Consider the following 15471-nt stretch of genomic DNA (forward strand, 5'->3'; position numbering starts at 1 on the left):
TTCAGGTCTTGTTTGATGTGAGGATTTTTAACTGCTCACACCTGGGTCTCTGCAGCACTCAAATAGATATCATTTTTTCTGGGAATTTTATAAGGATATTTAAGAGGAAGACCAAATGTTCTAACTTAGGTCTTACTCAGCCTCTGATCACACATACCATGTGCCTTCTCCTTTACTCTAACCAACCATATAAATCTTAGTCCTTCGTAAGCAGTGAAATTCACTTACTTTTACAGTCAAAATTGTTGTTGAAAAATTAGTTTATATAGCATGGTATTTGCAACAAATACAGTCACACCTGGCTTGAGTGACCACATAAAAAGATCATCCAAGTTCTATTCACTTTTTTGATTTTACCCTAAAGGCTCAAAAACCAAAAGACAAATAAAAGACCCCAAAAACATCATCTTTTTTTAAAATCTCATGATTTTGAAGTCTAGTGCATGATTTTTTTTGAGGCCTGACTCATAATTCTGAACACTGAAATGATTGTAACACCAGCAATCTCATTTGATCAAACCCAAAAGAAATAAAAACTAAGTAAGAGTACCAAAGGAAATAACAGCTCATCTTCAAAAGCCTAATTCATAAATGTGGAAGGATAAGGAAAATTCCAACTTGAACCAATGGATGTAATCTCTCTGTTTTGCCTCGTTTAGTGGAGGTTGAATTTACAGTTGAGGACTTTTACCTTTGGCAAATTGTTATAGTAATAAAACAATAATACATATATTTAACTCAATTAAAAAAAGACTCTGGCACTTAACAATAGCTATCAAACTTGCAGAATTGCATGTGTCTTTTCTGCCAGTCACTACAATTACGTATGGGCACAATACACAGAATGTGGAATTCTACTAAGTTATCACCTCCTGCTTCATCTGGTTGCAGAGAAGATTGTGCTTTGACTGCAGCTCTCAGATAACACAATGTAAGACTGCTGAAGTTGGCATAGATCTTTTAGGCTTTGGAGGGGACACCACTCAGTTTTACCGTCAAAGAATATCGTCACACGCAGATTCAGGCACTGCATGTACGAGTATGACTATCACATACAGTCTGCTTCCTATGTTGTACCTTCTGTGAGGCCATGAACCAGAGTGAGAGAGTTGGTATGTCTTGCTTCCATGACAGCATGCAACTTCTCCAATATGTTGTGTTTCTTCTCATCCAGATATGCAGTGTTATCTGCCAGATAATGATGTTGCTCCTGCTACTGAAATTGGCCCAGTGTGCACTAGCAGACACTTAATCAGTGGTCTTGGAGTTGTCTGAAGATTTTGCAGCTTGGCAAAGATATGGTACAGGCTTTTTTGAGTGGGGAATTGGTGGCATCTGCTTCTAGGGAACAGCAAGAGCCATTATTTTCCAGAAAGCCCACACCTTACGCTTGTGATAAAGGGAAAAGGTCAAGCCCCAGCTTCTTGGCACACGTAGAATTCAGTAATAGGGTATTGGGTTTGTATTTGGTGACACTTTGGGGCTTTCAAAATGCATTCTGAGTGGGCTTCCTGAGTTGTAATGACACCGTGTCTCCTGCAGGCTGTGCTCTACCTGAGTTATACTGCTCTTGGGTTCCCACCTGACCAACACATATACTTATGACTATATTTATTTTGTGACTATGCAATACCCATTTGTAAGGGTTCTGATCCATGGCTAACCACCATCTGATATATTTCACAACTTGCCCAAGAAATGTTCCCCAAATAGAATACATTTAATACTGTTTCTCCATTATTTCTTGTCCTTCTCAATGATGGACTTCTCCCCTTCCAACCCATTCTGTTGTTTCTTGTGCAAAGTGCTTATTTATTTATTTATTTATTTATTTATTTTAAAATAGCAATACAATTCTATGACAAGAAAATGACTAAATTCCTGGAAAGTATTAGAGAAACTGGAATTTGTGTTCCACAGGAAATTCTGAAATTTTTGAAAAAAATCAGAACAAAAGCAAAATTTTGAAATCTCCCCTGAAATTAAAGTTTTTATAAAAGTTCATTTCTAGTCAATCAAAACACCTGTTTTGATTTAAATGTTGTTTTTTAAATTTAAATTTTTGTAATTTATATTATAAGATTTTGAAATAGTCATTTTGAAACAAAGAGCATTTCATTCCAAAAGGCTTAAACAGCATGTTTTGACCTTATCAAAATGCTTATTTTTTATTTTTTTTTAAATTTTGTCTGACACACATTTGGATACTATGGTTTGTGACAATTTTGATGAAAAAAATTGTCATTTTTTTTACCAACTCTACTAATTATAACAAAGAGATTATTGAAGTTTAGATGTATTTAGTCACAGTAAGGATAGAACTGCTATTTTCATCTTATATCTCTTGTAGATTTTCTGATCTAAACAACTGCATACAAGTTTTCCTGTTGTGAATATTTTTTTGACCATTGTGTTTCTGGTATATGCATAAACAGAAAAATGCAAGTTATTTTATCTTCTCCCAAATTATTTTAATTTGAGGCAGAAGGTATTTTTACACATTACTTTGTGCAAACAAATATTGAATGTCTGGCTCTGCTAAAGTGTACAATGCTGTGTCCTGGGAACTCTGTGAAAGTGACATTTTCAGTATAAATAGGGAACATGGTAAATAGTTACTTTTTTGGCAACTAATATATTACAGAGAATCTTTAGACTTGAAAAATATCTACAGCTGGACTAACAGAGAAGCTGCTAAATGGATTTCCTGTAGACAGAACAAGTGAGTCATTGTAGATGTAACTTTATTGCATTTTGACTCTTAATTACAAACACTTTTTTTGTGGTATACTTATGAGCTTCTAATGAGTTACAATTTAAAGCTGGCCAGGAAACAGAATTTCTGTCCCATGAAAAATGAGTTTGCAACATGAGTTTTTGGTGGGGCGGCAGAGGGGGAGAGGGAGAGAATTACATTTTGATGTTTCCAAAATGAAATACGCTCCTGAGACTGCCAGGGAACAGGGCATTCCATCTGCTGGATTACCTGGCTCTGAGGCGGCCTGGACTGTTCGCCTCCCCCTCTGCCCATCTGGCAGGCTGCCCCACTCCGAACTTTTCCTTGGAAACCTGTCTGGTTTCCTGCCAGCTTGCCCATTTGGTTCTTGAGCCTGACTTGCAGCTTCTCATAGCTCAGGTCCCAGGATTCCAGGTTCCTCTGCTCCAGGCAGCCCAACCAGGTAGGCTATCCTGGAGCCGGTGCTCCCAGTAGAACTGAGAGGAGAACAATAAATCTGTTTTGCAGAGAATTTCAAAATTTTGGTTTTTCATTCTAATCTGAGCGAAATCAAATATGAAATATCTGAATCCTCCATGAAATGTAATTACTGTTTTCTGGCCAGCTCTAGTCATGACTAGAGCTGGGTGAGGTAACTGATTTTTTTGATTTGCTGGAAATTCCTATATATAGATAGATAGATAGATAGATATATTTTCTATCCAAAAATTATGAAAAAATTGGCAAATGAAAAAAATTCCATTTAAATTCAACCAAAACAATCTGAAATGGATTTTTCCTAGCAAAGATAGTGGCCTCCCTTTATAGCCTATAGCCCAGTGCTTATAGCACTTACCTGGGATGTGGGAGACCCAGGTTGAACTCCCTGCTGGCTGGTCTCTCTCAATCTCTTGTTCAAGCAGTTCCACTTTGTTTAAATAATTAGTCCTTGGAGCAGGGATTGGAACTTGTGGCTTTGCCATCCTACATCAGTAGCCTGACCACCAAGCTCTTACTCTTTTCTGGGTCCAATGACTATTCTTTGTCATTGTGAATGACTATGACTTGCTATTGTGAATGACAATGAACAGTAACTGGACCAGTGTGCACTCTAACCACTGGGATAAAGGTCATAAATATCTCCCTATCCTTCGCCACTAGCATCACCCCCCCACATAATATTTTTTAGCTGAAACTATTAAGTGAATTCATGTGGAATTCATAAATATTTTCAGGTTCACTGAAACAGCATTTTTCTCTGAAGTATTTTGTCCAGCTCTAGTCATGAAAACTCTAGAAATAGTGAGGAAAGGCTTTGAAGATAGAGTGCCACCACTCTATCCTGACTTGTATCACCACTACTAACTACATCCTGACACACTCTTCAGTTTTCTTCGGAGGTTTGCAGTCCAAGCATTTTCCAGAACCATCTCTCTTTAGCTTGTGAAATCTGAGAGGATCACAACATAATGTTGGAATAACTGTTTTGGAGTTAAATGCATACTACTCCTTGATCTCTCACATGCACTACTTTGATCATCTCAAATTTTCCACTCCCTGACAGCAATGCACATTTAGAATAAGAGCCTATACAGTGGCCTGGTTCTGAATATTACTTCCAATTCCAGCACCTTCATTGGTTCCTAAACTTGGAGAAGTTTTGGTTTCCTATTAAAATTGTGGCTTACTCTTCAACATGCGCCCGAGTGGTCATATTTTTATCATTCAGGATGAGGAGTGTCGGTGCCTTCTAAGAATAAGATAACAAGTCTTGACACATTCTGTCTGTCAGACTTCACAACTCCAGAGAATAATTGATTACTGTTGTCCATGGTTGTTCTAAAGCAAAATATTTAATGCAACTGGAAAGCCAGATAGTGGTATATATTCATTGTTCCTGTTTTTAAAATACCACCCCACATATAACACTTATATTTGCGAAGCTCTGTAAATAATCCCTCACACAATCCCAGGGGTCTAAGTACAATGCTTCGCATACTTTTCCCAGTAGTTACCAAGTGATATGTGAGATTACCACAGTTTTTTTCTATATGCAGTTCTTAGGATAGGATATAGGACCTGTAGAAGTTGTGTGCCAGTGCTTGGAAAATGCTGACTTTCCAAAATTTTCTACTGTAAATATTAATTTTTCCATTTGTTATTTGGGCTAAATCCTGTACTCCTTACACAGGCCAAAATCCCAATGATCCAGAGACATTATTGTAGCTGCTTGAAGCACTTAGCCCTCTGGCTCTGGACATCAGAGCTACAATTCATATTCATGAGTTTCCAACCAATTCTCCCATCATGAGTGCAAATCATATATATAGCTTTTTAACACATATTTTATGTAATACGAAAAGAAACCACTACATACATATTTGATGAAGTTTATATCTTGGCAAATTCTTTTAGACTTGGTATAGTACTGGAAGTTTCTATTTTGTAAAATTCATTCAATATGGCCATTGTGTTACTTCCAATTTATAACCTTGCGTTTCATTATTTATTTGCACACATGGAATGTAATTGGCTGGGAAGCATTTTGTGATACAATTTATTTTGTGTATCTGTCTAAGAAAAAGTATTGTGCATAGTATAAATTCTCCCAGAATAAACAAACATAGTAAATCAAAACAACATGACAATTAATCTATGAACAAGTTTATAGTTGATTTGTAGGGAGTGCTAGGAATCCAAGAAAAGACACAGTCCTGTTCCCATTAAGATCACTTAGGAAATTTTTTATTAATTGTAGTGGATGCAGGACTAGGACTGAAGGCTGACTGAAATGGTTCTTAAAATGAACAGGAGTACTTGTGGCACCTTAGGGTAGGTCTACACTTACCGCGCGGGTCGACGCGGTGAGTTCGACTTCTCGGAGTTCGAACTATCGCGTCTAATCTAGACGCGATAGTTCGAACTCCCTGCGCGCTCCGGTCGACTCCGGAACTCCACCACTGCAAACAGCGGTGGCGGAGTCGACCTTGGAGCCGTGGACTTCGATCCCGCGGCGTCTGGACGGGTAAGTAGTTCGAACTAGGGTACTTCGAGTTCAGCTACGCTATTCCCGTAGCTGAACTTGCGTACCCTAGTTCGACCCCCGCCCTTAGTGTAGACCAGGCCTTAGAGACTAACAAATTTATTTCAGCATAAGCTTTCATGGGCTACAGCCCACTTCTTTGGGTGCATAGAATGAAACACACAGACAGAAGATATTTATAAATACAGAGAACATGAAAAGGTGGAAGTAAGCATACCAACTGTAGGAGTCCAATCAACTGAGATGAGCTATCATCAGCAGGAGAAAAAAAAAACTTTGAAGTGATAATCGAGATGACCCATAGAAGGTGTGAGGAGAACTTAACATGGGAAAATAGATTCAATTAGTGTAATGACCCAACCATTCCAAGTCTCTGTTTAAACCTAAGTTAATTGTATCTAATTTGCATATTAATTTGAGTTCAGCAGTCTCTCTTTGGAGTCTGTTTTTGAAGTTTTTTTTTTTGTGTGCAAAATTGCCACCTTCAAGTCTGTCACTGAGTGGCTAGAGAGGTTGAAGTGTTCTCCCATTGGTTTTTGAATGTTATGATTCCTGATGTCAGATTTGTGTCCATTTATTCTTTTGCGTAGAGACTGTCTGGTTTGGCCAATGTACATGGCAGAGGGACATTGCTGGCACATGATATCACGTTGGTAGATGTGCAGGTGAATGAGCCCCTGATGGCGTGGCTGATGTGATTAGGTCCTATGATGATGTCACTTGAATAGATATGTGGACAGAGCTGGCATCAGGCTTTGTTGCAAGGATAGGTTCCTGGGTTAGTGTTTATGTTGTATGGTGTGCGGTTGCTGGTGAGTATTTGCTTTAGGTTGGGAGGCTGTCTGTAAGCGAGGACTGGCCTGTCTCCCAAGATCTGTGAGAGTGAGGGATCATCTTTCAGGATAGGTTGTAGATCTTTGATGATGCGCTGGAGAGGTTTTAGTTGGGGGCTGAAGGTGATGGCTAGTGGCGTTCTGTTATTTTCTTTGTTGGGCCTGTCCTGTAGTAGGTGGCTTCTGGGTACTCTGCAGAGTTTCTTTAAAATGACAACTTCTTATTCAACAGCTCTGCCCCCTGTGAATATTTGGGGTTGTATCTACTGATGATGATCGTGACAAAATAAGATTTTACTACTCTACTCCTGTTAGGCTTGTGAAGCCAACATAGTTCAGATGGAATGAGCTGGATTCTATCTCCTCTTGTACATCAGCAACAAAATTGTTTAGTAAACTCCATTCAGTTCACATACTTTAGAACTTTTGCTCTGTCATGTAAGTTTTGGATTTTTTAAAATATATATTACATCTGCTAGTGGAATGGGAACTTCAGGTGGCAGCTTTCTTGCTAGAAAACAACTTGAAAATTCTGAATAAAGGATGAAATCAGAGCAGTGGGACTATATTAGTGAAATTTGCATAGTAAAGAAAATTGCATATTCACAAAGCAGTTATTGAAAAATAACTTCAGAATGGTTATGCAAATTCTTGCATTTTGATTGGTTAATAATGACTTTCAGGCAATCAGAGTACAGGGACTGGTATACTATGTGGTTATTTTAAAAATAACTTGATGCTGCAAATCAGACACCTTCAATCAATCAGATTGCAGGGAACTGGATAAAATCTTATGGTGATGCTTCAATAATTTAAAAATCCCTGTGCTCAGAAATGACTGGAGCATGGTTGCTGACACTTAAGCCGTCCTGACGCAGAGAGCAAGCATGGAGAATTTCAGTCTAAATCTTTGGCAAAATTATCAGAAAGAGAAAGCATGAGCTTATAATGGAAAGTGGCAAATAACCTCAACTATAAGCATTGCTACCTTTTCCACCTCTATTACTATTCAAAATGTGGTACAGTTTTTTACTTTGTCATTAATTAAATTCACAAAATACCCATCTACAGGTTTGGAAATAATTTCTGTGTAGGATGGATTGTTGCTTAGAAGAAACCATTTCCTATTGGTTCCCCATTTCCTTACTTGGACTAATCCTGAAACAATTTACCCTGGCATTAGGGCTGGGGCAACTCTACCAGTTGACATCCGAGGAGGGATGTAAAAGTGGTTTAAGGACATGTTGGGTACCGCTGTGTTCATTCACTGGTGTTGTATTGATAGAACCCAGGGAATTTTGCCCTTTGTTGCCTATACAGCTGCTCAAGCTCAGGATAATTTTAGGTTGCCATAAACAGAAGGACCTAGTTATCTAGACTGATTGGAAGGCAGGCCATGATTATTAGAATCTCATGAAAAAGAGAGTTTGTGTGGCATGTGGATTCCAGGGTTCATGGGGAAAACTCATATAGCTTGACAGGTTAATGCTGATATATAGAGGCCTAGTAGAAAGATGTGGCCACCAAACTTTCACTTGTTGCTCGTGCAACATAAGAACATAAGAATGGCCGTACCGGGTCAGACCAAAGGTCCATCTAGCCCAGTATCTGTCTACCAACAGTGGCCAATGCCAGGTGCCCCAGAGGGAGTGAACCTAAACAGGCAGTGATCAAGTGATCTCTCTCCTGCCATCCATCTCCATCCTCTGACGAACAGAGGCTAGGGACACCATTCTTACCCATCCTGGCTAATAGCCATTTATGGACTTAGCCACCATGAATATATCCAGTCCCCTTTTAAACATAGTTATAGTCCTAGCCTTCACAACCTCCTCAGGTAAGGAGTTCCACAAGTTGACTATGCGCTGCGTGAAGAAGAACTTCCTTTTACCATGCAAGAGTGTATAGATGTAGGTGATTTAGAATTGCAGATACCATTGTCAATTATTTACTTGTATAAAATACCTTAGGAATGTTTGTTTTTCATTTTGAAAATTGCTGTCACCATCTATGTTTAGAACTGATTGGAAAATGGTAGCTACATTATGCCATCAGTTTTGAAAGAATTTTTTTACAAAAATGAAAAAAACTTGGACTATAAACTGAAAAACAGCTTGGCTTTTGATATATAATGAATTTTTAGATTTTCAAAACCTACAATTTTGGGGGAGGGTTGATTTTTCATTGAAAAATGGAACATTTAGGAAGAAAATGTTTATTGGGAGGGAGAGGGGAGGACACTATTTTGAACTGGAAACGAGTTTAGATGGAAAATTTTGTCAAGCTCTATTTGTATCGTACTGCCCCACTGTAATTTTGTTGTATTAAATCTAAATCTATAAGTCCCTAATATTCAAATGCTTCACCTGCATGTCTATAGAAACCTAGAGTTGAAACAGCTTTGATCTCTTATTTTTTCATATTTTGCTTTATTTCAGTACTATGAATATTAAAAACTAAAATTCTGATTATTCTATATACACCAAAGCTTCTTTTGTACTACTGTACTAAAGGCTCCATAGCACATTGTATTCCAAAGCTGTTCTTCCACAATGATGTGCTGAGAATTTTTGTTTGTTTTTAAAAAAGCAGAGGGCCTGTAAAGTTAACTTACTTTTAAAGAGACCTGCTTGGTGTAGAGGGCTCTGTTTTAGGATAAATGGCTCCAGGAACAGAAACCTCACAGATTCAATGGAGCAATACCCATTTATGCCAGATAAGTATCTGGCCCACTTTGATTAACTCTTGGCTGTTTAACTCTACATGTGTCTGAGTAAATTGATCTAATGGGAAATTCAGTTAAAAATGAATAAATGTGTAATAATAAATGAGTGTATAATGGTGGCCTAATACTATGTAGAAAAAAGCCAATGTAACTCAGAGTGCTAATCGACTGCATTATCCCAGATGTTTCAAGTATTGTGGCATATGTTGCTGCTGAAATAAAACCTTCATGACATCCTGCATCTCAAAAGTGTTTTGCATGTGATCATAGCAATCGTATCCATGGCCAGAAAAGACAGAAACAAACAAGTGAAAGGAGACTCTTCAGCAAAGCTAGCAACCCCAAAGCTAGTGTGGGAATTTTATCTGCATAGGGAGGTTTGTTTAGTAGGAGGTTCAGTTCTGTTGCCTGATGGGATTTAATTTAATTTCTGTCTATTTAACTTTTGTCAGTGATGCTTAAAACCCCTTTTTGTTGTGTAGAAACCCAAAGAAAGAAATAATAAATTAAATAAATATTTGGAAGCAGCCAGTGAGGGCTGCCTGGCAAGGATAATTTACTTGATATTTTCACTGTGCACTGCCAGTTAACGAGACATCAACAGTCAATTTTAGATCCTAACCCCAAATCCACTGAAATCAATGGAAAGACTCCCTTTAACGTCACTATTTTTTGGATGAGGCCTTTCATCTGTAAATGTGCACTCAATATAACACAAAGACAATTGAGGAGGCAGATGAATGTTTCTCTCTCCATAACCTGGTGTCCTGCACATGCTACTTTTGTAAAAGTGCATAACACCTTTCTAAACTACAAGTTAAGGTAACGTATAGGGAAGAGTTATAAAAGAAGCAGAGAAATGGAAATTGTGAATGCAAAACCCTACAGACAATTGCATTCAAACTGACACAAAGGGAGGCCAGTGTTCCAGGAATGGCTTAGAGCCCTGCTCAGCAGGGCAAGGAAGCATTAGTATTGAGCCATGAAGGAGCCCATGCTAGCTTTACACGCTAGCCCATAGCCCAGTCAGTCTCTAGGGTCACCATGAGTAATCTTTCAATATATTCCATGGTAAAATGAAAAAATGACTTGGACCATCATTGTGCCCATCCTTTTTGTCTCAGACCCATCTCATATTAACCAACATGCTAAATCTATGCATGCTGTCTCTATATTCTGCAGCCTCAGAACAATTTGAAACTTGAAAGCTGGAAATTTATCATCTCTAATGGATGCTCTCAGAAGCTGGAGAATGGCCAAAAGGAAAGACTGGGGGATGGGGAGCTCATTACCATCAAGTGGAATTTTCTTTCATTTTCATAGATGTTAGTACTTAGCATATTTATCACTACTCAAAGCCCAGATTTCCATGTGTTGTACAGGGATTCCTGTTTTTATTAAAGGAAACATAGCCAATATTTCAAATCTGTTTTAAAGTTTGTGTTGGATTAAACTTCAAATCACACATGAATAGAAATGCTCAATGTGTATGTAGAGTAAAATGCTAAAGAAAACTATTCATTCCAAATTTTGCTTTTCCAGTCAGGTAATATAATTTAAAGAGACTCAAATTTATATAAGAAAAGTTTAAATGAAAATTCAAATTTAAAAGCATTCTATTTTATTTCCTAACAATATCCATTACAATAAATGTTCTTCTTTAGCTATTTCATTGGCAGGCTCCAATATACTGTATATGGTATCTTCAAAAGAGACTTCTCCATATTTTATCATTTTAAAACTCATTTCCTTTAGCTAAAAGTACATGTATAGTATATAGAGAGTAATTTTAAATCATACTATTTAAAATCCAATGTTAGATGCTCAGCTGCAGCTCCTAACATAGCATGAGAAAAATATATTTTGCAACATGGTTTTCTAAGTGCTAAGCATGCATTTTAATGTGAAATGGGAGAGCAGAGAGCTCCCATGTTCTTAAACTACACTATAAGCCCAGAGGCTCCACCACACTGCAGCTGAACTGCTCTTAAAATGCATCGAGAAAAGCTGCAGATTAACAGTATTTAGATGCACTGGTTTGATGTAATTTCAGGCTGCCTGAATTAATGTTCTGTGACAAGCCCTCCCTTGCAAACCTTTAGAAGCAAACTGTTTCTTTGTCTACAGTTTTAAGCTTGGCTACAGTCTCTCGTAGATTCTGCATTGTTTCTCACATATTGGTTTTTGGACAAAGTCGAATCATCATCTATGAAGGACTAACTGCCCAAAGGGTATACACCCAATTGCTAGTGGTTTATTCAGCTTTGACACTTCTCAGTGTGATCCTAACTGCCTTTTGTAAAACAAGCAGGCAAGGGAAAGGCTCAAGAGACTTTCTTCTATTCATTTCTGTAATAGTTTTTTTGCCACGGGAGGCTTAAGAAGATTTGTACTGCCTGCTTTCTTTTCATTAGCAGTGAGTGCAATGCTGTTGGGTAAGTTAATGTGCTAGACTATAAAAAGAAAAGCACAGGAATTTGAAAAATATATAATTTCTCATTAATCCATTTTAATGTTATTTTCTTAACTCATTCAGTATAGGATGCAGACAAAAATGAAGCAAAGTGTAACAGTCAAGATATTTTCTGTTCTGAGCCAGAGAATTAGATTCTAGCTTTAGTCTGTTTGTTGAATGCAATACTATGCTTCACTGATTTTTGGCAGGAGCATGTTAAAATTCTCATTATTAGACTGACAAGGAAACCTGATTGAATTTTCAACACAATCATTGTCTCTGTCATGGAATGTAACACTATTTAATAATTCTTTGTATTTCTATATGCAACAAAATAGAGCAGTCTTTCAGGGGCTTACTGTGACCACCACGTTGCATTAACCTGCCATGCTTAAATTACTGTTAGATGTGTTTACTTTTTCTTTTCCTGACTGTCCACTTAATCTGGGAAGGAAGATTGGGCAGATTTGTTAGTAAAAGCTACAACTGTAGTATACAAATTCTTATTGTGTACAGTACAATAGCTATTTGGATCATAATTACTTCAAGGGTTAAATTTGGCTGAGAAATAGAGGTACTTCAGCACTGAGTTTTATATGTTAGTATAGTTAATACATAAGATTTATATTGTGTGTATATATGATGGCATTCTCTTTGTATTTGTACTGTATTATCACCAATATCATCACTTTCCCAAAATTTCAGGACACATAAAATTCCCCAGGAACATTATTGATAACCAGCAAACATAAATTAGTTTTGTGGAATAATGCTTTCAGAAGGTGAATGATACATGTTAAAATCTACATTTGATAAATTAATACAGGACACTCATCCAGTACATATATACATTCAGAAGAGTGACTCTAATGATAAATGGTAATAGTCACTAAAAGAAGATTGCTACATCACTGAATTTATTAATTATACTGCTCATCAGCAGCAAATTGAATCTTTTTTTCTTTGATATTTTTTCCTCTTGGTGTGCTATGCATGTTTGTTGTGTTTGCATTCCACAGATATGCCCAGAATATAACTCAACCACTCTACCAGGAAATAGAGACAAAAATAATTACCTAGAAAAATACTGAGAACGCCAAGGAAACATTTTTGCGAGAATGATGCTTTTAAGAGAGTGAGCAAAACCAGTGTGACCTGAATTGTAGACCATAAGTTCAAGATTTATAAAGCAATTTCTTAGTAAAATATATACCAAGAAACAGAAATTTGTAGAGCAAAGTTTTATTATTTTTCCCAGAGTGTTTTTGGTGGTGCCTTTGACATTTTGAAATATTAAAGTAGAGATAACCTTTGATAGATTTGACTTACCACTATCCTTTATTAAAGAAATAATGTTACCACAGACCATACTGCTGTCAGCAACTCTGCATACCTGATGTTCCAGTTGCCCATAAATGCATTGTATGTTGAAGCACTGCCAGCAAATATCATAAATCAAGAAACAAATTATATTCTTGCTTATGTTGTCTTTGAATTTGCATGCATACACATAGTTACAAATAATCACTCACAGTTATTAAGTCCTTAAACAACTACAGTGGCTTGTAGATGATTTCCTTGAATTCTATTTGTATCATTTTATAGGATGGAAGGTTGAGTCACTGGAAACTGTAATGTAGATCAGAGCCTAAAAGAAACTGTTACTCATGCATAGTTATATAGAAAAGGAAACAAATGGAAGTGTCATGCTCACCTCAGATAACCCCCGCCCCCGGAAAATAGAAATAATATCATTCATTTCTTAGAAAAGCTGTTTAAGTCTCAAGTGGATAGAATTACTTCTTTTTAAAGATATGACACTTTATTGGCTTTCTAGACAACATGCCACTTTCCAAAGTTGTTCTACAGTGGTCTATTTCTGCCAGCTACTGTAACTCAGCAACAATTTGAAAAACCAGGCTACTCACCAGGAAGAACCTGAAGTGAAATCCTGGCTCCATTTCAATCAGTGGCAAGCTCCTCCGACTTCAGTGGAACCAGGATTATTATTTACTCTCTAAACTAATATGTGGAGGGGGAAAATAAGCAAGACTTACTAAAATGAAATAAGATTCTAGTTTTTAAAGCCATGCAAGCCCGTGTGTACGTTTATGTTTAAAAGGAATTCAGCAAGTAGTTGATTTTCCCTATTCCTTTCAAATGTTTTTGGTATGCTTTGCATTTCAAAAGTCCATGTACAAAACAGTACATCAAGAATACTATTGATAAACCAATAATGATGATCGATGTACATGCATTTGCTGAAGGCGTCATTCCTTTGAAAGGTTTAAGCTTTGCTTGTTGATTTCTCCTCAAAATAATAGAAAAACGAACACAGTGCCTTGCAGCAAACATAACCTGTAATAATTTCTTGTACAGAGTATTTTTAACAGTCTCTAAGGGCCCTGTTCAGCATTCTTTAGTCACTCAAACTCCCATTGAGTTCAGTGGGCATTTTGAGGATTAACAAGTGAGTAAGGAATACTATATAGTGCTCTAAGATAAGAGTTTATTCAAATGTGAACAAGCCTTTAGGGCTACATTTTTCAAACTAAATTATCTGATTCATACGTACAAATGAAGTTTGTTCTCACATTAGAGTGTTTGTGGGCCAAAAAATTGGCAGTAGAAGCTCCTACCATCTTAGAAACTATTCATTATTTTGACAATGTGGGCATAGACTGTTCCTCTTCAGATAAACACCTTCTCATTTTACATAGCAGTCCATAAAATATTGCCACTTCATTTTATCCCTTTAAATGACTGTTCCAGAGGGACACATCTGAACTATACTTAATTTGAAAAACTAAGTTTAAAGTAGTTTCTTTGTATCCCATTGTCAGTTTGACATTGTTCACATTTTACTTTTTTTTGTTTGTTTGTTTCTTCTTGTACCCGGGTGATTTTGTTCCCATTAAAGGCCAGTGGGGCTTGTTCCATGACATGGTCACTTTAAGAAAACAGATGTTCAAGGGATCAGCAGACAAATTGGGAATGGGGGCCAGGTGTTAATCAAATGGCTACCTCCTGAATGACAGGATAAAACCAAGCTGTGAGGTGACTGGGGAGGAGGGTGTGTGTAACAGTCAAAGAGTGTGCAGTGGAGCATAGAATCAGGAGAGCAGGTCCCTGGAATGGGGACCTGAGCTGCTGGGCTGGGGAACTCTGCTTGAATCACAGTACAGCCCCAGGAAGGAGGGTTGTGAGTTCCCTGAACCCAAAGGGGAAAAAGTGTGAGAGTCCAGGGACCAGAGCAGGACACCTATGTGAAAGACTCTCCAGGGAGGCCAGGAGCTTCAGTGGGACTGGCAGAACTCCACAGGTCAGAAGGAACTGATGGGATTGAGGGTACTGGGGACCTGAAGCCCTGGAGCAAAGTGAATTGGAGACCCTCAAAAGGAAGGTTTGGGCCTGAAGGCTCAAAAGAGTCTATATTAAAAAAAATAAGGAAAGGGGGATATTACTTGCCCTATTCTGGGCTGTAGAAAAGTTATTGGGAGAACCAGAAGGGAACTGAAATGTCTGTAGTTCCATGCCACGCCACAAGGGAGTGTGCTCTGAGACTGCAGTCTGCAACTCTCCCCTAAGGCATACAGATATAACAGAGACAAAGGACTGATTATGCAAGAGGGAAAGTGAAACTGACTATATTCAAAGTCCTGTCAAATTAGCAAAGAAAGCAACTTGAGAAAATAGAGA

General features: G+C 37.6%; 1 protein-coding gene across 8 annotated transcripts in view; it reads left to right on the top strand.

Moving 5' to 3' along the window:
• Positions 1–15471, top strand: part of ZNF385D (zinc finger protein 385D) — a 922283-nt gene that overhangs the window by 536997 nt on the left and 369815 nt on the right. Inside the window, exon 1 of one of the 8 annotated variants that reach the window (XM_045007129.1) lies at positions 11641–11752. The exons of the other annotated variants lie outside the window; for them this stretch is intronic. Within the exon in view, the coding sequence (XP_044863064.1) occupies positions 11743–11752 (10 nt within the window). The 5' untranslated portion in view covers positions 11641–11742. Of the gene's footprint in view, positions 1–11640; positions 11753–15471 lie in introns of those variants that run through there. 8 annotated transcript variants of the gene reach the window in all.

The sequence above is a fragment of the Mauremys mutica genome, chromosome 2 (assembly GCF_020497125.1).
Source record: "Mauremys mutica isolate MM-2020 ecotype Southern chromosome 2, ASM2049712v1, whole genome shotgun sequence".
Taxonomy (NCBI): domain Eukaryota; kingdom Metazoa; phylum Chordata; order Testudines; family Geoemydidae; genus Mauremys; species Mauremys mutica.